This window comes from Rhinolophus sinicus, chromosome 9 (genome assembly GCF_057876585.1).
Source record: "Rhinolophus sinicus isolate RSI-liver-muscle chromosome 9, RSI-T2T, whole genome shotgun sequence".
NCBI lineage: Eukaryota > Metazoa > Chordata > Mammalia > Chiroptera > Rhinolophidae > Rhinolophus > Rhinolophus sinicus.
Window position 1 is genome coordinate 29,843,774 of NC_142509.1, and position 25,305 is coordinate 29,869,078.

General features: G+C 47.4%; 1 protein-coding gene across 4 annotated transcripts in view; it reads left to right on the forward strand.

Moving 5' to 3' along the window:
- KSR2 (kinase suppressor of ras 2) overlaps positions 1 to 25,305 on the forward strand; it is a 354,663-nt gene that overhangs the window by 287,294 nt on the left and 42,064 nt on the right. For all 4 annotated transcript variants that reach the window (XM_019753947.3, XM_074321394.2, XM_074321395.2 and 1 more), the window contains one exon: positions 1,450 to 1,817. In XM_019753947.3, coding sequence (XP_019609506.2) covers positions 1,450 to 1,817 — 368 coding nt within the window. The remainder of the gene's footprint in view (positions 1 to 1,449; positions 1,818 to 25,305) is intronic.

Genomic DNA, 25,305 nt, shown 5'->3' on the forward strand with positions numbered 1-25,305 from the left:
GAGCTGCTGGAGGAATGCATGTGGTGTCCTGAATGAGCACCGTGGCATCCTGATGGAGCTGAAGGGAATAGAGTCAGAGTTGACAGAGAAAATCATGTCCTTTTCTGGAACGACTGCAGTAGGTGAAATATGATTCTTGGAGAAGCTGGTGTTTCCTGAGTGTGCCACTGGGGACAGCTTGCTGAGGTTTGGGGTCAGGAAGACCTGTACCCAGGCCACCCAAGGGGCCACCTTCTCAGGCTGTCTCGTCAGACTCCAAGCCCCTGGAAATCCCCACACTGTCTCAGGCATCGACCACTTCTACATTCCAGCAAACGAATTTCAGGAACAGGGCACCCCCGAGCCCCAGGCACCCCCAGAAGCTATGCTGAAAAGGCAGGTTCCTAGACCTGGAATATTTAACTCTTGTGGTGGTCATGCCTAAGTGTACCTGAGTCTTGTGGGTGTGCTGGATAAGAATGCAGATTCCTGGCCCTGGCCTGCTTGTATTCAGATTCAGTAGCTCTGGGTGGAGCCCAGGAATCGGCAATGTCGCAGGCATTTCAGCGTGTTTCATATAGGTGATCAGGTCTGTGCAAACAACTTAACAAGCCTGTATCTCGTTGAAAACCTCACACCACCCTCAGGGACAGATTTTATTAGCCCCTCTTTGTGATGAGGAAAGGAGGGCTCAGACAAGCAAAATGCCTTGCCCAAGGTCACACCGCGGCCAGATTTCTAGCTCATTTGGTCTGATGCTTAAGCCCAGTGTATCAGCCTCTCACTCTCTCATCTCCTGCCCTCTGGCTGCACAGGAACCTCAGGCCTCTGGGCCCGTACAGGGTAGCTCTGACCTCTCCCAGCTCCAGATTTATCAAGTCAGCATTTCCTGGGGGAAGCAAAAGGCACTCCATGTGGAGGGTTGTCACACGTTATATGCAGTTGCTTAATGTACCCAGATTTTAGCCTATCATCTTTATTACACTCGCATAGTCAGGCAAGTGAAAACATCATGGTAGCGCAGGAGGACGTCAGCTGTTAGGAGCCACAACCCCTGACCCTTCGTCCTAGCTCTGTCTAGTGACATAGACTAGACACTTCCCAGGTGACCAGCCATCCCCGTTTGCCAGGACTGAGGGGTTCCCCGAGGTGAGGGACTTCTGGTGCCAAAACCAGGAAAGTCGCAGCAAACCGGAATGGCTGGTCCGCCTACCATTTCTCCTCTCTGAGCCTCAGTTTCCCCCCTAGCACAAGACAGTTGGAGTATCATGATCTCCCTTTCAGCTCCTTCAATCGCGTAGGATTCGGGACAAATAGAGAGCTATCTGTGGGCACAGCTGAAGATATAGGTACATGCCCACCGAAAATGCGCATAGAGACGTGGCCAGGCCCGCTCACGCACCACAGGGCCTCGTGGGAATGTGGGGCCACACAGGAACAACTCTGACCTCTCTCCCGCTCCCGCCACAGAATGAAGAGGGCCACGATGAGGCCGAGGAGTCAGAGGACGACTTTGAGGAGATGAACTTGTCCCTCCTCTCGGCCCGGAGCTTCCCACGCAAGGCCAGCCAGACCAGCATCTTCCTGCAGGAGTGGGACATCCCCTTTGAGCAGCTGGAGATCGGCGAGCTCATCGGAAAGGGCCGCTTCGGGCAGGTGTACCACGGCCGCTGGCACGGGGAGGTGGCCATCCGGCTGATCGACATCGAGAGGGATAATGAGGAACAGCTCAAGGCCTTCAAGCGGGAGGTGATGGCCTACCGGCAGACGCGGCACGAGAACGTGGTGCTGTTTATGGGCGCCTGCATGAGCCCGCCCCACCTGGCCATCATCACCAGGTCAGTGCTGCCTGCCCCCCCCCCCATGCGTTGGATTCCCAGAGCTCTGCTTCGGCAGAGTTGAGAAATGGGGGTTCTGGTGAACTCAACATGTTGGTGACTAGGGCGTCTCTAGCTCTACCATTCACAGTTTGTGTGGCTTTAAGATTTGTGATGGCAGAAAGTTCCCTTAATGCTAAAACCCTTTGACAGAGCAACGCCATGGAGCGAGCACTATGTACTTTTAGAGTCAGAAAACGGGCTCTCGATAGCCCTGTGCTTCAAGTATTTGTGAAACCACATCTCTGAGACTTCTTGTCTCCATCTGTCAATTGAGTGGATTAGACTAAATCAGGGGTCTGCAAACTTTTTAGTACATATTTCCAGCTTTGCGGGCCATACAGTTGCTGTAGCAACTACTCAACTCTGCCACTGTAGTGTGAACGCAGCGGCAGGCAAGATGTCAGTGGATGTATGCAGCTGTGTGCCAATAAAACTTTATTTGCAAAACCAGGCCATGGGCTGGATTTAGCCCACGGAGCCTACTTTGCCCACCCCTGGACTAGGATTCTGATGACTGTTATTCTATCTTTCAGTAAAGCAGCAGAGCACCATTGCAGGGCCTTACCGTTGTTTTAAATGTCCCGAATCTGTAGTCTAGAGGTGTGCAGAAAGGCTCGTTAGCAGAGAACTGACATTAAGAAAATGTCAGATGTTAGGAAGTTGCTTAGACTTGCTCTCTCAAACCTTGCCCCAGTGACATGAGGCATTGAAAAAAAAAATGTTTTGGTTTTAGTTGAACAGTTGTGGGACAATCCTTTGCAGGATTTTTAAACTCGGGCATTTGCTCCCTTGTTGCATTAGAACTGGCCACAGCAGTAGCGTTCTGGGTATAGTCGGTGAGGCCAAGGGTCAGTTAGAAGCCTTCTCCTTCCTATACTCAACTCAAGCAATAAGATCCGCAAAACACAGCTTGGCAGGTGCCATGGCGGAGGCTGTGGGCTCAGCAAAGGGCTGATGTGTCTGTGATCTGCTCCCTTGTGATACAGAACCTCTGAGTCCATTGATAAGATGTTGGTGACTGGTAGAAGGTGTGTGATTGTCTGTCACTACTGATTATGCAGATGGTGGGTCACCTGGCACCCACACGTCAAATGGTGAATGCTTGCAAAGGACTGGAGATCTAGGCATGGCCCTTCAACTCTCTTTAAACCAGGGTAAAAATGGTGGTTCTCAACTTTGCACAGGACAGAAGGGGCTCTCAGGTAATATTCAGCCCAGGTAATAGTCAAGGGCTGAGCTGTTCTGATTAGGTGAGTGTGTCGGTAAGCTTTTGCTGAGCAACAAACTACCCTAGTACTTCATGGTTTCTCTCTATTCTGTGGTCAATTCTGCGCTGAGCCAGGCTCAGTAGCTGGGCTCTTGGATGTGTCTGCGGTCAGCTGACAGGTCATTCCGGGGGCTGATGAGTCGTGGAGTCCCTCCCTCTGGGTTGGCAGGCTATCAGCTAGGGTGCCTCAGTTTTCTTCCCCATGGCTTCTCATCACGCAAGAAGCTAGTTGGGGCTCATTCCCGTGGCGATCTCAGTGTTCCAAGTGCAGCAGGAGATCAAACCCTAATGGATAGGTACCTTTCAGAGCTCTGTGTTGTGTTGGCTAATGTCCATTGGCCAAAGCAAGTCACATGGTTAACCTCCGTTGAAGGCATGGAGAGACAGAGTCTTCCTCTGGATGGGAGATTTGCAGTGTCACATTCAAGGGCATGGATGGAAGGAGAGGGACAATCTGTGGCCATTTTTACTCCAACCTACCACCACAAGTCCCTTGGTTCCTTTTCCTCCTCCCCATCTCCTCCAGTACGTACCATCATCATCAGCAGGCAGTCAGTAGCCCTTTACTTGGGGTGCAAAGTCTGGTTGGAAGGTGGTCTTTTCCCCACCACTGGCCTTATGCCCACTGCTCCCACTAGTCTGTTCTCCAATTTTCTTTCTGGTCAGCTCCTCACCTTCTGGCCTCTTTTTTTACATCCCCACATTAAAAACTTGAAGTCCATCATCTCTTCTTTGTCTGGCCTTCCTAAGGACCTTCTGCCTCCTGCCCTCTGACTTTTTCAGTGTTATCGGTCGAATCCAGTTACCCAAGTGTCTCTCACCCCTTTTCCAAGTGCTGGCTAATTGGAAGTGGATGGATTTAGTTAGCGGCCATCCTTAAAAAATGAGTGGCCATTATGAAAATGTGTTGCTCATCTTGCAAGCCAGCTGCTTTTGCGGCCCCTTGTCTATTATGTACAAAATTCTGAGCCCCCTCCCCAAGCACCATAACTGCCTGCAGATTTCACAAATAGCACAGCCTTTTCCTGGCACCGCGATAAAGGCTCTGCAGCTTTGGGACATATAATTGGTCTCTGAAGTGTTTTAGTATTTTGTATGAAGAAGCCAGATGAGCCCCAAAGAGGTAGCATTTATTCCATATCATTGTGTCATTATATATTTATTTGGGGGGAAAGGCTCTGTACACCCCTCTCTCCCATTCTGTACTGTCCACTTGTTGGCCGTCCAGGTTTCTTATCTCAATGTTCAGTTTGAAACCAAATATTTGAGTAATTTGATTAATCACTTGCATTCACACAATTGGCTGGCAGAGGTCGATGGTTGGATGATAGCCAACCAACTGGAACAATTTTTGGACCCTGGATTTATTTTACAGGGAACATGAGACCAGATAATTACCTGGTATATTCTAGATAAATTCACAGTGGCATGTTCTAGCCAATTACTTAGTAATTATCATCGAAGTTAACAAGTATTTCTAAGATTAGCTTCCTTGTAATGCAATGTGTATGGCTCTTGGGGAATGAGTAATCACCAACTAGTTACCCAACTGCTATATCCCCAAATGCAATTAGCAGGATTGCTAAATCATTTCACGATTGGGTCATTATAAGATGGGGAAGCTATTGACAGTCTGCACAATAGCTCATTTTAAAAACTCCAAATGGAATTTGAAAGCCAATAAGGATAGAATTGAATGAATTCTATCTCTCTCTCTCTCATCCTTGCACCTTGCTGTGGAGTTTCCTGGGCCTCAGTTTCCCCCAAGGAGTACCTATCACGTGCCCAACACTGACGCCAGATGTGTCCAGTGAGTACAAAAGGAAATGGGAACAGGGAAGTTTCCCGAGGAAAAGAGACCAGGCAGAATTACAAAATTATCAGGATCTCAGCGGGAGGTAATTTGTTAATTTATCTGGTGACAGGGACATGGGCCAAGCTACCTTAGCTTGGTGCCATGGAGACAAAGAGAAAGCAAAACACAGAAATCAATGTCTCTGAGAGGACCTCATCAGGGGCAGCCTGGATCCCACTGAACCAATCTAGCCATCTGACAGATGTGGACACTGAGACCAGGAGAGGAAAGTGGGGCCAGTTTAAGGGCAGAGGTCTCCACTGATACACCTCTGAAACCCCATCCTCCTCCTATACTTATTCATTCACTCATTCGTTCATTCGTTCATTCATTCACTCGATGGATATTTAGTAAACACTAAGTTTGAGGCACTTTGCTGGATGCTAGGAGACAGTGATGAGCAAGACAGACATGGACCCTGTTCTCAGAGTGCTATCAGTCTAGTGGAGGAGACAGACTAGTATTAAAGTAGCGATGATATCATGTGAGTAGGTCCCAGTATGCTGAAGGAAACAAACCAGAGAGAGGTGCTACGGAGGACTTGAGTATTGGGGTCATTTTAGGGTTGTGTGTGTGTGTGTGCGCGCGCATGTGTGTGTGTGTTGGAGGGTGGGGATCCAAGCAGTCTCTCTGAGGTAATATTTGGGTAGGGACCTCATTGCCTGAAGCCCACTGGGCAGATGTGGGGCTAGGCACACCCAGCAGAGGGAACAGCAAATTCAAAGGCCCTGGGGTAGGAATGAGCAGGAAGTGTTTGAGGACCAGAAAGAAGACTGTCGTGGCAGCACACAGTGAGTGAGGACTCAAAGGTGTAGAAGGTGAGGCTACAGAAGTTGGCAGGAGCCAGTTTGGGGAGAGGAGAGGTTCTCCAGCCTGGCTGGGGGTGGGAGGGACTTTGAAAATAATACGATGCCTACAGCTGTCTCTCCACATCAGCACTACGACACCTCGGGCCAAATCTTCACTTATGGGTGCCTGTCCTGTGCCTTGTAGGATGTGGAGCAACATCCCTGCCCCCTACCCTCTAGGTACCAGTCGTACCAAATCATTCGTCGTGATAACCAAAAATGTCTTCAGATATCGCCAATGTCCCCTGGGAGCAAAGTCACCCCAGTGGAGAGCCACTGCCCCAGAGTCTCTAGCTGAATTAGTCCGATGGGGCTCTAGCCTCAGTACTCCCCATGTGACTCTGTCAGGCAGTCAGGAGACCCCCTGAGACCCTCCGTTGTGGGACCTAAAAGCCTGGTGAGAGGTCTGGATTTGATGCTCATGGCAGCCGGTAGCCACTGGAGGGTTGTAACAGGGGCAGGACCTGGCACTTTTGAGGGCAAATATTGGCAGACTTCCACAATAAAGGGTGCGGGCCCAATGGGAGTTTCCTTTTCAAATTCACACCTGTGATGATTACCCAGATCACCCCCAAAAGTCTTCTTGTACCTCCTTCCCGTCAATCCAAATCCCCTCACACCCACTGTTTCGAATTATGTCACCACCAGTTATTTTTGCCTGTTCTTTAACTCTATGTAAATGGAATCCTACTGCCTACATTCCTTTGTGTCTGGCTTTTTTGAAAGCATCAGCATGTTGAGATTCATCCCGTGTTGTGTGTGTCAGCAGTCATTGCTGTCTGTTGCTGAATAGCAGTCCATGGTATGAATGCAGCACAATTTGTGTAGCCATCCTCCCGTTGCTGGAGGTTTGAAGAGGTTCCCATTGGTTAACTTTCAGTCTGACTTCAGTTTCGCCGGTGGACGAAGATACAGCTTCAATTCCCTTCACTTTTTCAGCCTTAGCCCATCATTTTCTGCTTCACATTTCCACCCATTCTGACATACTTACCTTTCTATCCATCAATTCCCTCCCTTAAAAAGCTTTTAACCTTTTCTGTGCGACTACTCTTCTGTTTTTGTCCAAAACAGCTACAGTTACACATTTTTCAGGAGTCCTCATATTGTCACTTTAGTTGTGTCTGTCCCTAGAAAACAGATGATAAAAGTCAGCTCGCTTTTAAAAAACGAGGGTGGGGCGTGGGGGTGGCGGGATGGGAGAAGCTGCCCCATTCTTCCCAGAAAGGTTTATCATAATGTCCCAATGCCTTCCTTAGCTTCTGCTCCAGTCCTCCCTTGGGAAAGAAAGACAAGGAGAGGTTTGGGCCCTGCACAGACTGTGGTTCCATCACGTGGTTCCTTTTCTTGATGCTGAAGAGGCACCGCTGATCTTCACTGATGAAACTATTTCCCTGCTTGATGGACATTTACATAATATTGATAAATGCAGAGCCCCCAAAATAACCCAAAAGATCAACAGGTTCCACCTGCCTTCAGCAAGTCCTTTGTTTCAGGCCGGACAGTGATGTCCTCCCATTATATCACGGTGCCCATTTTACAGATGGGAAAACTGAGATCAGAGAGGCAAAGGGAGCCCTTGCCCAGGTCCTAGAACAAATAACTGGCAGAATTTGGATTTGAGCAAATGCACATCTGAATAAGTGTGTTCCTTCTTTGTCACAACTGCCTTGGCCAGCTTGAGGGGAATGGGCCCAACTCATGAGCAATAGCATGTCACAAGAGTTTTCTGCCTTTGATCATGTCAGAATCATCTGCGGGACTTGGTAACCAGACAAGGTCTATGCCCCGTCTCACTCCTACAAGCCAAGGCCCCTTTTTCATTATGTTCCAGAGGATTCAGTACACCACAGTTTGAGAACCACTGGCTTATTTAACTGAGTTTAATTTTGTAGCTTTGATTCTCTGCTGTTGATGTACTTCTGAAATGCCCTGTACATTCCTGTGGGGCCAGTGCGTGCATGCATGCACACACACACACACACACACACGCCCCTCTAAATTATATACCAACTGTCTCTTCTTTCTCTCTTCTTCTCCTTCCCTCACTCCTCTCATAAACACATTCCTACTCACTCTCACTTCCCCTGCAGAAGACTCCTTTCATTAATATTAGCAACTCACATTTATTTAAGGTTGATAAATACAGAACCCCCACAATAAACCAAAAATCAACAGATTCCATAGTTTCCATAGCCCAGAAACCCCCACCCCACTTCACTCCACCCCCAAATACTTTCTGGGGGTCCCCCAATTATTTAAATCCATGCTTCATAGTATGGACCCCTAGCCAGCATCACCTGTGAACTTGTTAGAACTACAAATTCTTACTCCTTCCCCCCAGTCAAATGTCTGGGGGTGGGCCCAGCTCTCTGCCTTAAGAATCCCTCTGGTTCATTCTGATGCACACACAAGCTCAGACACATTACTTTGAAGAAACCTGTTCCTACTCCCTACCATTCTCCTGCCAAGAGCATCTTGCATCCCTTGGAAGCCTCTTTGCTCCCTCACCGAGCAGAGTCCAAAATGAGCGAAGGTCTGGAGCATCCCAATATGATAGCCAGCAGCTCCTGAGAGCTGCCACTTAGCTTCAGTGCTAACACAAGCTCACTAACATGCTTTCTGCAGACACGTATCGGACCCTGGCTCAGTGCCAGGCCGCAGGTTAGCCGCTCAGAACATAGTTCCTATGGTTTATACAGGGCTTTACATTCCAGTAGAGGAGACAGACAGTAACGAGTTAAGCAGACAATTAAATCAGATAAAGCATTGCATTAAGTGCCATGAAGGCCACAAATGCGAGGTGAGGGGATAGGGTCGGGGGGGGGGAGGGGCGTCAGAGCAACAGGAGGACAGGAGGGCTACTTTGGGCAGGGGCTCAGACAGAAGAGGTGTCCTTGGGCAGGTGACATTTGAGCTGAGATCTAATGATGAGGAGGAGCCAGCTGTGCAAAGGGGAAGAGCAGTCCAGGCAGGAGGACAGCAGGTGCAAAGGCCCTGGGGTGGGAAAGAAATGGGCACATTTGAGGACTAGAAGAAAGCAATGGGGTGACACCAAGAAAGGGGATGCAGGGCCTCAAAAGAAGATAAAGGCATGGGAACTATCCTAACGCAGTAGGAAGCTAGTAAGAGATTTTACACGGGAGCTGCTCACACCACTCCAGAAGTGTCCTGATAGCCCGCCTGCTGCCTACGCTTACACTCAGCTAGTTGGCTCAGTATGTCAACACTCTTGTGTTTGAGAGCAGCGATGGCATCAGTGAGACCCAGCACTAAAGGGCACAGCAGAGGATTGGGGCTCTGGGCTGTCCTGGCTGTCACTGTGTCCTTTCCACCTGTGTGTGGCTTCAGACAAGATGCCTGAATGCTTCCTCTGCATTTGGAAACATAGTGAACTCCATCAAGATGCTTTCCCAGCAATGCAGACTGGTACAGCCGCTGTGGAAGGCAGTGTGGAGGTTCCTCAAAAAATGACGAATAGAATTACCATATGACCCAGCAATCCCTCTCCTGGGTATCTACCCAAAAAATCTGAAAATATTTATACATAAAGACAAGTGTGCTCCAATGTTCATTGTAGCTTTATTTACTGTGGCCAAGACATGGAAACAACCAAAATGTCCTTCGATAGATGAATGGATAAAGAAGTTGTGGTATATATACACAATGGAATACTATTCGGCGGTAAGAAAAGATGATATAGGAACATTTGTGACAACATGAATGGATCTTGAGCGTATAATGCTAAGCGAAATAAGTCAGACAGAAAAAGCAGAGAACCATATGATTTCACTGATATGTGGTATATGAACCCAAAACAACAAAAGAACAAGACAAACAAATGAGAAACAAAAACTCATAGACACTGACAATAGTTTAGTGGTTGCCAGAGGGTAAGGGGGGGTGGGGGGTGGGAGATGAGGGTAAGGGGGATCAAATATATGGTGATGGAAGGAGAACTGCCTCTGGGTGGTGAACACACAATGGGATTTATAGATGATGTAATACAGAGTTGTACACCTGAAATCTATGTAACTTGACTAACAATTGTCACCCCAATAAACTTTTAAAAAAAATATGCTTTCCCAGCATCCAGAGTAGGAGGGAGCAGGATCTACGCAGTTACATAAATGTCTTGTTATGAGCCAGGGACTTGGGCTGTGCACCCTAGGAAAGAGAATGAAGGAAGAACAGGATTTCCCGGCTGTCAATTTTGCAATCGGGTGAGTTGCCTGCGTGCACCACGAGACATCCAGCCCCCACCCGTCTCCCGGGGACAAAGTAGTAATATAATCCCACAGGACCTCATTTGCACAGCATGTAAATCTGGTAAATTTCAGGAGCTGTTTATTAGATTATTTATTTCCAACTCCAAATCAGTTCCTGTTTTTTAGGCTTTCAAATATAATAGCACCAAGCTGCTATCTTTGACAAACTGACAAATGGAGGACCCTGCCTTGTGCCAAGATGGTAACTTGAAGCCCGAATGAGGTCTCGACTTGCTTTTTCTGTAACTCTGTACTTGTGGGCTTTCTGGTTATTTCTTCCTTCAGGCCAGTTTGATTGTCCTAAATATAACATACAAGAGTTGGGGGGCCTGAGCCCACGAAGATTCCATCCCCCGTCATCTAGTGGAATCGGCTTCCTTTTATGTTCAAAGAGCTGAATTGCGTTCCCTTTATAAAGCACAGCTGAAAAAGATTTTTTGTCTGTGGCTGCGTTTAATTGTGCTGGAATGTAAGCGCCTGGGACTTTTGTGAAGGAAGCTCTATAAATGTACTGCAACATTAATTATTATTATTAGCATCATTTCATGTACATTGCATATGCCTGTTGGTAAATGATCATATGACCAGCAGAGGACGTGCATGGGTGAAGACTTTTCCGTTGGCCGCCACTTTCCTTGACTCTCAAAGATTCTGAAGAACTAGCATGTGTGACATCTGTCATCACTTAAAACAGAACTTTTGTGTCTTACCACACACATGATAAGTCATTTGTTACTGGAAATGCAGATCAGCAAAAAAGAAAATGAAATTCACCCATAATGTCTCCAGCCAGAGAGAATTACATTCACATTTTGGTGGGTATACTCCCGGGACGTTTTCTCAGTATACGGCAGGTCCTCAAATAACATCTTTTCATGCAAGGTCGTTGCAATACAATGTTGACAACATGCCTTGGGAACTTAACTCTTGTTTATATCAATCAGCCTGTAGTAAAATTGGTTTCAGTATATGTCGTTACACTTAAAGTCAAAGAACCTATCGATGACGTTAAGCGAGGGCATTCCGTATATGCAAACTCAGTTTGTATTTGTCAGGGTTATCGTAGCTGCTGTAACAAATAAACCTTAGAACATTAAGTGTCCTAACACAAAAGAAGTCCATTGCTGACTCACATAATAGTCCAAGATGGGTGTTTCTGGATGGTAGGTGGCTTTTCTTCATGTGTGGAGGGATCCAAGACCAATTCCATCTTTCAGAGCCACCCCTAGGGCTCAGAGTCCTCTGCTTCTAGCCAGGGAAAGACCGCAGAAACAGGAAAGACCATGGCAGGACTCGTGGGAGGTATCCGTAAACCATGCTTAGAAATGGTGCATGTCATTCCATTCCTGTGTCGTGGGCTGGCACCATCCCTTGACCACCTAACCACAAGAGAAGCTGAGAAATAACTCACTGTATCCCCAGGAGGAGAATGATGTGTGTTTTGGTGAAGAGCCAGCACCTCTGTCACTCAAACATTTATGGACAGATCTCATATCCCGTTGAGGGTGGACTCATCCGGCAACCCTGTTACATGACTCACTATTTTCACTAGACACTATATGTATGAACACTCCCCTTTATTTTCATTTGAGTCTACTGCAAATTTCTTCACTCCTGTTTGCCTCAGTTTCCTCATCTATGAAATGGGGATAACATCTCTCGTGCAAGGTAATGATATGAATTAGAGATCTTATATGGAAAGTCTATAGTTTAATGCCTCCTGAAATTGGAGTTGCTCTATACCTTATATCTCCCAGTTGCTATAGTAATAAAGATATTCTAACAATAACGATGACGGCAGTAATGATCACAATGGCAGTAATTAGGAGAAGTACGGTAGTATATTTACTCTCTGGTGCCTTTGGCACTACAAACAGCAGGTGTTTTATGTTTATTAGAATATCAAATGATACAAGGCAATGGCTGTGGTTTGACTACTTGGATTTGTGTCCCAGCTCCTGGCTTGGACCTTGGCCAAGTTTCTTAACCTCTTCAAGCTTCGAGCCGTCCAGGAGGAAATGTTGAGTAGGCAGATGGGTATACTGGTCTCAAGCTCAGATGAACGGTTGGAGCTGGAAATAACTGTGTGTGTCATCTGCGTAGCACTGGTGGTTGACACTGTGGGCTCCAATGGAAGCTGAGGTTATCTGGGGAAGAGAAAGGGGTCGCCTGAGGATGGAGCCTGGAGCACCTCCAACATTGGGTGGCCTGGTGGGGAAGGGTCACCCTACACAGGGGACTGAGAAGATGCAGTGAAGTCAGTAGAGGCAACCAGAAGAGCATGGAGTCATGAAGCCAACCCACGGTGGCTCCCACCACCCAACAGTCTCTCCCCTTGCATCTCTGTGCTTTATTTTCATTGGGATACTTCTCGCCAGATGACAATTCTTTGGTTCCTCAATTTGTTTGTTTGCTTCCTATTGCTCTTCCCTGCAGCCCCTCCTCCACCGTAGAACAGAAGCCCCAGGAAAGCAGGACCTCAGCTAGTGACTCACCTCTGTATCCCCAACCCCTAAAATATTAGGTCCTCCTGAAATACTCGTTGAGTGTATGAATACCAGTTTCCAAAAACAGAGTCACACACATTATCACAACCTGCTCCTCTAGGCAAATGTAGCCGCCAACAATGAATGGTACTGTTTACTTAGAATCAGTGAGCAATGAGTGGGACCTAAGTGAAGCATAGTACAAACCGATTAGGGGGTGGCTGTAGGGCGGGGGAGAATCAGCGGTGATGAAAAGAAAGAAGGTGCCAATCATGCCATGTAAATTATAATAATACAATAGAGAGGCTGAGTGGCTTGGGGGTTTTTGCCTCAGACACTCATCCTGTGTAAGGTCCTGGGTGTGATGCTGGGAATGGAAAGCGGAAGGGTTGGCCTCTGCTCCCGTGGAGCTCAGAGACAGAACAGTAACGGGATGATTTTCAAACAGTGTCCTAGAGGGCTGTGGGGACCAGAGCCAACCCCTCATCCAACCGAGGAATTGGCCGGATTGACAGGAAAATAGTGGCATTCCTAACGGGCACAGCATGTGCAAAGGGCTAGAGGTGGAAGGGGTCAAGACTTTGGGATGGTGGGAGAGTCGTGAGCTGGAGTATAGGACCACGTGGGGGAACAGCGAGAGCTAGGGGGCTGGAGATGACTTTAAAGGACCTGGTCAGCCCTGCTGAGGAATGTGAATTTTTCTCCTAAAGACTGGGGGAGCCACCGAGCGATGTAATCAGAGGAGTCAATACCATCCGGTTTGCATTTTAGAAGGCCCACTTTGGGGCAAACCCTTGTTTTAGAAGAACTTATAGCTGGATGGCTGCTGTGTTTCCCTCCCCCAAGAATGGTCCTTACAGGTACTGGTGATCCTAATAAGACATCCGGGGAACAAATACAGGTTTGAATGCCCTGAGTTCTAAAAGACTCCCTCAGGAGAAAGCAGCCGCCAGCGGCAAGCTGGCCGTCCTTTGGAAAGGAAGACGTTTGCAAACAGCTTTCACTACTTATCCAAGCTGAAAGGAGTCAGCTGCACTCCCGTGTTTGGAAGGCATGTGTGGGTAGCATCAGGGCCCTACTGTGCATTCCAGCAACTGGGGGGACGGTTTCCTCAGCGTTGTTGGCAGGCGGTGGTTAAACAGAGATTCAGGAACATGCGCCGATGGCTTCACGGAGAGAGGCGAAAGTGTCATCAAAAGCTGGTTCCCTGCAATCTGATACACTTGTAAGGAAATACAGGTTTTTCTGCATTTTGAATCATTTTAACAGCCCTCTGCCTATAAGTAAGCACAAGTCATCTCCCCCTTTCTAGGTAAGCAAACAGGCAGAGACTGGGCCTAAGGTCATAAAGCTACGTAGGAAGGGGCGGGATTTGAACCTAAGATTGTTTGATTCAGACCAAAGCCTAGCATCCACCCATCCCCTGGTGGTCTTTCTCGCCCTACCTGTACCCACGTCCATCAGTCTTTTTAATGCCTGAGAATCCTCCACTGCTGGGTCCCCAACCCTGGTAAGGACAAAGGTTTGCCTACTTCCAAGTCCATTTCATTGTTTGAACCACCAAACTTGCCTGCTTGTGACCTGTTGAGGTGGCAACAGGTGCCAGGTGAAACTCTGGCAGTTGTCCTTTTCCCTCCCTCTCCTTGTGGCAGACGCCAGGATCCACGAATGGGCAGGGGAGAAGTGCTGGGTCAGTGCGTGGTCACTGCTCTCTGGGAGTCCGCCGGCCCTGGGGTTTGGTTTGAGGTATTCCCAACCCGATTGCAGTTTGCTGGGGCCCCGCTCAGCGTCTGCTTTGTCCCTGCCTGATCATCTTTAAGATAATTAAGCCCATAAATCAAATAATAAATAGATATTGACTCTTTGTCATGGAGTCTATCAGGATTGATTGGTCACTGGGAATCCTGCTTTCCTCAATCAATGGGGAGCCAGGGGGATTAATAAATCTTGATAATGACTGGCAACAGGAAAATCAATGGGTACATTAATATATGCATTGGGAGCCTGTGTCTTCGAATGTGAAATGAGAGTTTGTTTTGGAAGCAGAGGGGAACAAGAGAGGAGGGGAGAACCGACAGAGAGAGACTAGCTTGGGTCTCCTTAGACCCAAACATGGGACCGCGAACTCCATAGGGGCTCATCGTGTTTTGGTGAACTGCAGAAATCCAAGGAGAGGTTTACTTTCAAGAGAAACTGTATTTGGTGTTTCCTTTTTCCATTCTCTGGGTGCCTGCGTGCCCAGAAATACCCTCTGCCCCTGGACTGCGTTGGTCTGTTAATGTTTGGCCTTCCAGGGGGAAGGATACAGAGAGGGGAGGGGGCGGGGGGTGAAGGGAAGACCAGGCTGCTTAGGTGCTGGTAGCACTCACCAAGAAAGAGATTGGAGAACTACGCCTGGTTCAAGCGTTTGAATGGCATGTTGAGTGGAAGGGGTGCCACTGAGTCTCTCAAGAAGTGATGTTAAATAGGCATGTAGATACCTGTCATTCATTCAGAGATGAGTTTTGGGCATAGAAAACTGGGAGCCATTTGTGTTGGGAGCTATTAGGACTCATGGGCCTGGGGAGACAGCCTGGGGCAGTGCTTCTCACACTCCACCGACCATGCGTCAGAATCCCCTGAAGGCTTTGTGCAAACCACAGATTGCTGGGTTACACACACACACACACACACACCCAGAGTTTCTGATTCAGTAGCTCTTGAACTGAGACCTGAGCAATTGCATTTTTAACATGTTCCCAGGTGATGGTGCAGGTATGGGAACCCCTGAGAGCTAGTGGCCCTGGAGCAACACAACAAAGCGAGAAGAAGGCAGTGTTCCTGCAAGGAAGGCTATATGTTGGGGCCAGGGACTTGAGGACAACCAGTAGAGACTGTTGTCATGGGAGCCTGGGGCAGACAGTGTTTCAGCAAGGGGGTGTGGTCAGCAGTCTCAGAAGCTAGTATTGAAAGGACAGGCGAGATGCAAATGGAAAAGCATCCCCTAGGAGCTCTTCCAGCCTTAACTGTTTGTTGGCTGTGGTTTACACCTATTTGCAGACTTTCCTATTTATTTTCCCTGCCCAGTGACATTTGACAACCCCACCTGTAATCCCAGGTGCCTTCCATGTGCATTTCTAGGTTAGGGCTAAGGTTCAGGTGGGAATGGAGTTCTGTGCCCTTCAAACCGGAAGGATGATGCTAGAGACAGTCATCAGAGGGGACTGAGGCACAGCTGGAAGGTCCAGTCCCAGGAACAGTTCCCAGCAGGAAATTCATCGGAAAGAGCTGAAATTCATCAGAATGGCTGTGTGGAGTTGCTGAGGCTGGAAATGAATCTACTCTTGGGAGATGTTTTCTCTGGACACTGTGCAGTGTTGTTTTCAAAACCAGCCATTGGTATTTAGCCATCACTATCCTTTAAAAATAAGGAACGGAAGGTGGTTGCGTGGTTGAATCATTTTTCATATGAAAGAGAGCTCCATTGTGAGATGGCACTCTGAATCTTTCTTAAGGGGGACGTGTTAGTTGAGCATCTATTACACACTGGGTTCCATGCTAAGGACTTTAGAGATATTCCTTCATTTAATTGCTGTCCCCATTTTATACAGGGGGAGCCTGGGACTTTGGGAAGTGATCATAGCTCGTCCAAAGACATACAGCTGGTGTGAGCCTGAGCTGGGCTGTAACTTTGACCTCTCTGATCCCAGAGCTTGAGCCTGAATCCATCAGACTGTACTGTGTCATCTTAAAGATTGAATTAACTCTTTGTTTGAATATTCTTTTGGGCCATTCTCCAAGGCCCCCTACATGAGTTTCATAGCTCCCTGTCATGGTCTAGCCATTTTTTTTAACCCTTGTGTATAGAGTAAAATTTATGGGCATTTCCCCCCATGTAGACATTTTAAACTGGAAATAAAAAGGTCTTGCACGTCCTACTCAGGCTTCTGTGTGTCCTCCAGTGCCTGGCCTTGTGGCTTATCAGGAAATGCAACCTGGTGGTCACCAAAATAGCCTGTGGGGAAAAGTTTGGTTTACCAGTTGTCTGGATATGAGTACTTAGATGTTGGTGCAGATTTGCCAGCAGAAGTTCTTCTTTTGTACTAATAGTCATGTAGCCTTTCTGAGCCTCAGTTTCTGCATCTGTACAATGGAGGTCATAATAATCCTTAGCTTGTGGGATTGTTGTAAGGATTGAGTTCATACGTATATAAGGCACTGAGAACAGAGTCTGGCACAGATCAAGTGCCATAGAAGTATTGGCATTTGTTGTTGTTGTGGTTACTGTTACTACTAGCCCCCCACCATGGGTACCCAATGGAGGTGACATAAATACAACTCTTGTCCTATGCTGTAATAACGAGAACATTGGATATGGAGTGAGGAGTCTTGGATGAATGGTCTGACCTTGTCATTTGCTGGCTGTGTGACCTTGGACAAATCACTTCACCTCTCTGAGCCTCAGTGTTCTCATCTGTAAAATGGGGATAGCAGTGGGTATTTCCCTGGATGGCTAGGAGGAGCAAATAAAATGGAAAAACTGAATCCTTCATACAGTGACCGGGGTTAGAATAGTGTGGGATAATTGAAAATTCATGTAACAATAATAATAGGAGGAGGAGGAGGAGTTTATGAAGTATTGACTTCCTGTCTAGTACTGTTCTAAGCACTTTGACTTTCCCCAACTACCAGGTGAGGCTGGTACTTTTGTAATGGTGGAGCTGAGATTTGAACTCATGTCTGCTGCTGTCAAAGTAGGTAGTTATTGACTACAAAGCAAGCACTTTATTGAAGAGAATTGTCTGGTTGAATTGGCAGGTGGCAGTGACCCAAGTTTAAAGTTGGCACTGCAACTCAGAGGCCCTGCAATCAGTTCCCCATTCTTGCGGCTCAAGCCGTTTGGTGGTCTCGGGGGAAGTGACTGTCCTCGTGCTGTGAGAGACTGATGAGAGGGAGGGCCCCCTCTCCCCAGGCCTCTTGTCGTGTTCTCCCTTTGACAGAAACCGGGTCTCATCGCTGAGAAGTTGCTTTTGCTTTTAATCAAAAGGTGCATCTCCGAGTCCTCTTCTAAGGAGGACCTCCTTTCTTCCAGATGTTCGAAAGCCCCAAAGGAGCGCCAAGCAGAGAGCAAATCAAGTATCTTCAAAGGCAAGGAAGGGGTCACAACCGTCATCAGAATTTCCCAGCTGCGTCCAGTCTGATGCAGTTATTAGCACAGTCTTTTGGGACTTTGGGGCACAGATCAGGGATTCTCAGCGGGCTTGTTTAGAAGAGTTTGCAGACCAGTGAGGACTGTCGACGCTTCTCAGTCACCTGGGTCTGCTTCCTCTCCGAGGAACAAAGGCTGCCTCTGACAGTTTCTCAGAACTGGAGACGCTGTGCTACAGCCCAGTGCGTTAGTATTCTGTCCTGTCAATAAACCACTCTTCCTCAGCTGGCCGTGTTGCCTTTCCTTCTGCAGCAACTCTGCTCTCCCTGGCCTCCCTGCTCTCCTTCTTCCCTCCTGCTTCCAGCCTTGCTGCTGACACATCCCTGGGGCTTATTTTATTACGCAGCTCCAGAGTTAGAGATGAAACACAGGTGCTGTTTACACGGCATCCAGAGGGATGGACCGCCATCAGGTGCTAAAGGCAGCAAGGAAAGGGCAGGGAGGCAGGAAGGAGCCTAGAGTTCAAGTTTTTCTACTGCGTTGTGACCTCAGACAAGCCTTTAACTTTTCTAGCTCTCAGTTCTCTTGTTTGTGAAATGATTGTAACATGCTTCATCCTTAGCTGGGTCATTTACCTCCTTCTCTGGAACTGGGTACCTAAGCTGAAGCTTTAAGAGTGAAAGACCACCCATCCACCCATCCATCCATCCACCCATCCATCCATCCACCCATCCATCCATCCATCCATCCATCCACCCATCCATCCATCCATCCATCCATCCACCCATCCATCCATCCATCCATCCATCATCCATCCATCCATCCATCCATCCATCCATCCATCCGTCTTCTCATCAATTCATTCATCCATCTTCTACCCCCATCCCCTTTCACAGACCCATCTACCCACCCATCTATCCACTCACCCACCTATCTCTTCTTCCCATCCATCCATCTATTCAACATTCAACCACTCAACTCCTCCTCCATCCATTCCTCAGTTCATTCTCCCACCCTTCCACCCAGCCATTCATGCACCCACCCCCACTCATCATTAATCTTGCCCTCTAGCCATTCAGCAAATAGTTGTTGAGAGCTTGCTCTCTGTTGGGTACTGCTAGTTGCTGGGAATCACTATTTGGGGCTTTTATTCTGGGACAGAATACAAAGGGACAGATATAGGCAGACAGTGGGTCATAATTAAAGTCAGCTCCGTGAAGCAAGGCAAGATGGCAGGGTTGAGTGGGGAGGCTATGGTCAGTATCATTCTGGTATCACTGGGTTAGAACCCACAACAAATACGTCTGTGGAAGCATCCATAGCTGGGAATTTCAGCAGACTGCACTCTTATGGAAATGAACTGCGAGGCACATTCCCAGACATGAAAACAGACCACCCAAATGGAAAGCCAGGCAGCGGGGCTAAAAGAATCAGAATCATCTTTGCCTTCATGTTTCCTTTCCTTGGTTCTAATTTGTATGGAACTCTATGCTGATGAGTGTGGAAGCTGAGACCCTGGTAATACATTGAGGAGAGGGTGATTGGAGAGTATTCTCAGGTAGTGAGGTGGGGGAAGAGGGTACCAATTTATCAGGCTCTGAGGTAGCTTAGCACATTTTTCCAGAGGTTGGCAGTGGGGTGGGAGCTGCAGACCAAAAGGCAGGGCGATTCACTGCCTACTTTATACCCCATTAACTCTCAACTCATCATAATTTATCAGCGGCAGGCTGGAGGTTACTTACTCATTATTTATAAAGAAAGTGTTTGCTAAGCAAATCAGTAGTTCAAACAAGATCGAGGGGGGTAAGTTTAACCCACTCAAGAAAACCAACCAGAGTATGAGTCTCAGCACATTCACTGTCTGCAGGCAGATGGAGCTGCAGGTGACAGGACACACAGCAGCCCGAATGGTTTCTGGCTCACAACTCCCAAAATCTTCACTTTATCTTAAAATGGTCTTTCTCTAAGAAACACATCTTACCCCGTCCCCTTCCCCATTTAATCCAAATCTGACAATGGCTCTATGTTACCATTCGTTATCACAGTAAAAGCCATTGGTCAGCCCTAGTAAGAATATCTTTTGGGGTCAGGTGTCAAAACCAGGTCCCTTGAACTCCTTCCCTTGTGTGAGATTAATGGCCCTGGCTTTCTTTAAATATCTTAAGATTTGTTTAAATCTCTGGTTACTTTTGTTTGAGGAAAGCCTCTTGGACTTGGACTTGGGAGACCTGGTTTCCCATCTTGGTGCAGGATGGCCTCAGGCGAGTCTTTTGGGCTTAGTGGTCCTCAGCTTCCTCATCTGTAGAATGGGCATACTGATCCTTACACCACAGAATTGTTTCAAGCAGTAGATTAAACCAGGAAGATGAAAGTGTTTTATAAACAAAAAGATTCAAAACAAACTTGAGGGGGTAGATAGTTTTCCGCTGGATTTCAATGAAAATGAGATTTTTATTTTTATTTTATTGAGTCAAAATGAGTGGTTTCAGCTTTTCCAGTAGTTCTGAACCTTGGCTTAACATCAAGATTACCTAGGCAGCTTTTTAATCATGAGTGATGCCTGGACTCTACCCTCCACCCCCAAAGGACTTTGAGTCAAGGGGTTCGGGTGTCATTTTGTTTAGGCTCTCTCAGTAATTCTGTCACAGACCCAGGATTAGGGACCACTGCACAGTGCCCAGAAAGAGCCATGTCAGACTCAGAAGAGCATCTTGACAGAGACCTTGGAATCTTACAGACTCTGGTGCAACCGGCCTCCGTGACTGCTTGGCTGCTTTCGTCATTCTCTAAAAGGTGTAGATATGTCTTCATTAGCAGGGTTATTGAGGCGAGGAAATGTAATAACACAGGTATAGTGCCCTTCTTTGATGTCTAAGATACAGTTTGAAATCAACAATTGGTAGTTTATGTCACTGTTGTTACTCATTAGGTATCTCAGGTACAAGTGGCTTTTGGGCTTCCCTGGGACAAAACTGAGGGACAAAAATTCAGTTTCCAAAGAATAGCAGATGCTGAAGCTGTGGTAATAGGAATAATTCTTACTGGAAAAGTGGGAGTAATAATCGTAATGATTGTTAATATCTATTGAGTACTTACTAGGGCAAAACCCTTTATTTTAATGGTTTTGGGTCATCGTACAGCCACCTTCCTAAGGTGCGTATGACTCATTCCCATTTTACAGATGAAGGGCCCGGGGTAAGTGACTTTCCGAGGCATCCAGGGAGGAGGCAGGGAAGCTGAGATTTAAGCGCAGCAGCCAGACTCCAGGACCTCTGTGCTGTGAGTTGCGGGGAGGCAGGTAATGACCATGGTGGTTTCCCCCTGGATGGTCAGGCACGTGCCTGGAATCTTTTAGGTACTGTTGAAACACGACACCATCAAATATATGGTGATGGAAGGAGAACTGACTCTGGGTGGTGAACACACAATGGGATTTATAGATGATGTATTACAGAATTGTACACCTGAAATCTATGTAATTTTACTAACAATTGTAACCCCAATAAATTTAAATTAAAAAAAAAAAAAGAAACAGGAGACCATCCTCACCCCTTTCTTCTCAAGAGAAGCTAGACCTGGATTCTAGGCTGAACTCCCCAACGTAGTGCCCGAGCGTGCTCAGGAAGTCACTTCCCTTCCCTGAGCCTCAGTTGTCTCCCCGTAACATGGGGATGATGCGAATACCTACATCTCAGGGTTATGTGGAGGAAAGCGGTGATAATGCTGGAAAAGAAATTGAGACATGCTAGTGCAAGGTGGTGATTATCTTAGCCATGGTATTTTTCATGGAGGCTTGCACAGGCACGAGGGTTGTCTCCACCACTTAGCTGTGCATCCTTGGGCAAGTTACTTACCCTCTCTGTACCCCTGCTTTCCTCACCTGTACAACAAGGACCTCATGGAGCTGTGATGGAGGATTAAATAATGTGAAATATGCAGATGCTTAGAATAGCATAGGGCACATCTAAACATTAGCTGTTGTTGTCATTAATATATTCCTAATTCATTTGTTTCTTTTGATTTTCTCCCTCTATAAAATGTAAGGGGCATGAATGCAGAAGCTTTGTTTACCTCTCTGTTACCTGGAACTGCACCTGGCATCACAGTAAATACTTGAATGAGTGAATGAATAAGGGAATGAGCTTATAAGCTTCCAGGTGGCCCACATAATCTCTTAGTGCACGCGGCAGTTTGGCTGTTCCACCTTAGCGCATGTCGGCTTCCGTGTGCTGTGACAGGACTTGTGAACTCAGCCTTGCCTAGACTTTGCCCACCTTGTCTGTCTGTCTGTCTCAAGACACAGTGGTTTTACTCTCTCCTTTAGAAGAGGTGCCACTTATCAGAATCCCCACACGTTGCCCAGATGTGAAATCTGGCTGTTGCTTTTCCCTGGATTTGGGCACTGCCCTGAGCATCACTTGTGTGTCAGTCAGACGATTACCTCTATGAAGCCTGTAAACTCCTTGGCACGTCTGCATGGGCCCCAGAGGTTCCCAAGAGGAATAACTGCCTCATTGCCCTCAGCAGCACTCTCAGGCTCATCTCCTACCGGACACGAGGGACGAGGGTCATACTAAGAGGCCAGAGTGGCGGTAGGCAGGGGCCGGATAAACGGGAGCAAGGATTTCATCATTCTGCCATGGAAAACTCTTGAAGGATATTTATTGGGGTGTTGGATGGGCGGTAAGTTGATACCCTGTGGAGTCATAAAGTTCATTCCCCTGCTGGGTGGAGGGAGAGCAGATTGGAGGGAGGGAAGCGGAAAATGGGAAGACCACTAGGAGGCATTGGGGTCCATCGTAAAGAAGAGCTCTTAACTTCCTGACAGCAGTGAGAGGTCTTCCTTGAGCCCCCAATGACCTGGTGATGTTGAGACGGTGTTTAAATGAGTCCCTGGCTGATGCTTTCCCTTTGCCTTCTCTGCACCTCTGCTGGAAGCCCTCCTCCACAGCTGCCCCTCCCCCAGGCAGCAGGGGCCACTCCCTCCTCTGTGCCTTTCTTCACATGGGTGCCCTAAGTTGGATGTGGGTGCTTACACATCTGCCTCCTCCACTGGACTGGAAGTTCCAGGAGGTCCCGGGCTGTCTCGTTGAACTATGTGACTCCCAGAGCCTAGCACTCAGCCTGGGACCCCGGAGACAATCATCCAGTCTGCTGTGTTAATTCATGCCTTTGGTGGTTACTTACAGGGAAGAAGGCAATGAATGTGTTAGTATTGTTGTTATCCTTAGAATGAATAGCTGCATTTTCTTTAGCACCCTCTGTGAGCCAGGCACAACTGTGAGCACTTTGGATGGATTATTTAATTTTCAGAACAGTGAGGCAGGTTCATGAAAACCAGCTTATGGATAAAAAACATGAGTCTCAGCAAGATAAAGCAACATATAGTAATTGAGGCAGGATTCACATCTGGGCATTTCTTTGCCTCCTCCTGAGGATGATAGTATCACCCTCGTTTTGCAGATAAGGAAACTGAGGCACAGAGAAAATAAATAATGTGTCTCGGTGACTCGGCTAGGAAGTGCCCGAGCCTGTTTTACTCTGAAGCTCTTGCGCTCTCTCTTCTGGGCCTCTGTCCAGGTTCCACCTTTGCAGGAGAAAATCCAAGGTCTGTTTCTCTACTTTTCTCCTGGAAAGGACCCCACACCTGGCTCCTTCTCCCATCTCCAGTGTTGGTTTTGAAGTTGCACTGGGAGGCAACAGTCGGGCTTGTGGACAACACAGGGCTGTTCTGACACCAAAAAGTTGGTATTTCTGAATCTCTGAAGTGAACAGACCCTCACGCGCATGCACCAAACAGGGATAGAATTTACCACCTGAAATAGACAAGTCTGAAAAAAATATGTATCAATGTTTGCTACATGGGAAAAGAGGTGACAACTGGGTGGGGACAGAAATGTCATTTTCAGACTGCCAAAAAGAGCGTTAACATACAACATGGAGAACCAATAACATCCATCATCTAATTCTTCTGGCCTACTTAGTTGAAATCATTTATGAAACTGCATCTGAGAGCCTTGCCATTTATTTAGCTTCTAGTTTCAATAGACATGATGTTTCATTGGCCCAATGTGGTGGCAGATGTATCAGTTTTGAAGGTTCTTTCCCAGTCATTGATGCTCAAGACGTGTGTCCCCCATCGAAATTATCAAAAATGGCTTCGTTAATAATTCACGTATCCACTTATTTGCTTGTCCACCCAACTAACACCCAAGAAACTCAGCCATCATTGTACCAAGCAGAAAGGGTTGAAAGAGAGGTGTGTGAAGGGTGTGACTAGAACTCAGAAGTAGGGTGGGCTGTTTCTTGCAGAATAAGACATTTTGAAAGAAATGGGGAATGGAGGAAGGGTATTCTTGCAGGAGAGGCCATATAGGCAAAGGGAAGAAGGTGGGAGAAAGAAGACATCGCATTCAGAAAAATACTAATAGTTCAGCTGAGTTGGAACAAATGGTGCCAACTGGGGGGTGTACAGGGCACCAAAGTATGAGGTCCCTTGACCTTCTGGGATGAGAAATTGTAATAAGAGCAGATGGTTATTGAGTCTGACTGTGGGCCAGGCACAGTGACGAGCATATTATTAAAGATCACAGCCACTCTGAGAGGTGACTACAATTATGTGTCCCCATTTCACAGATCAGGCTCTGTCTTACTCCATTCAGGCTGCTATAACAAAATGCCATAGACTGCGTAGCTTATAAACAGCTGACGTTTATTTCTCACAGTTCTGGAGGATAGGAAGGGAAGTCCAAGATTAAGGTTCTGGCAGTTTCAGTGTCTGGTGAGAGCCCGTTTTCTTGGTTCATACACAGCTGTTGTATCACTGTCATCTCACATGATGGAAGAGGCAAGGGTCCCTTGTATAAGGGCACTAATCCCCTCCATGGGGGCTTTATTCTCATGACCTAATCACCTCCCAAAGGCCCCACCCCCTAATACCATCACACTGTGGATTAAGTTTCAACATATAAACTTGCAGGGGACACACACATTCCATCTACGACAGTCTCCAAGAAGTTTTGTTACTTGTCCAGTGTTCCCTGAGTGTAAGCAACACAAGTGCAACTCAGGCTGAACAGGAGGCTGGGGTGCTCTGATGAAAAAAACGCAAAAAATGGAAGCAGAATGTCTGGGTTCTGGTCTTAGCAGAAGGGTCAGCATACCGTGTGCTGGCTCCTGGGTTTGGGTTAAACCTTGAACCTACATTTCCTTGATGTACAACGAGGTCAACCGTACCTACTTACCCACAGTGTGGCTGAAATGATGTGACAGCTTCCACACTGGTGGAGAGGATAGTAAAGGGTCTGACATGAGGTCGGGACCCTGGTTCTGAGCCTTGTAGAGCCAGTGGCCTGGTTGGTCCTAACTCCCCAGGTCTGGGCACCCCCTCCCACCCACCTCACCAGAACATCCCCAAACACATGAACCTTGGATATCGAGGTGTCTGGGCCTTTGCTTAGTAAGGTCTCTACAGCTTTGCCCTTGAAGCTTTGTAGATAGAAGCAAGAGTACCTAGGATTTAAGGAGACCTGGGAGGGCAAGATTCCCCAGGCAAAGAGGAAGAAGGAATCCTCTTGGTGCCCAGGATTTAAAAGCA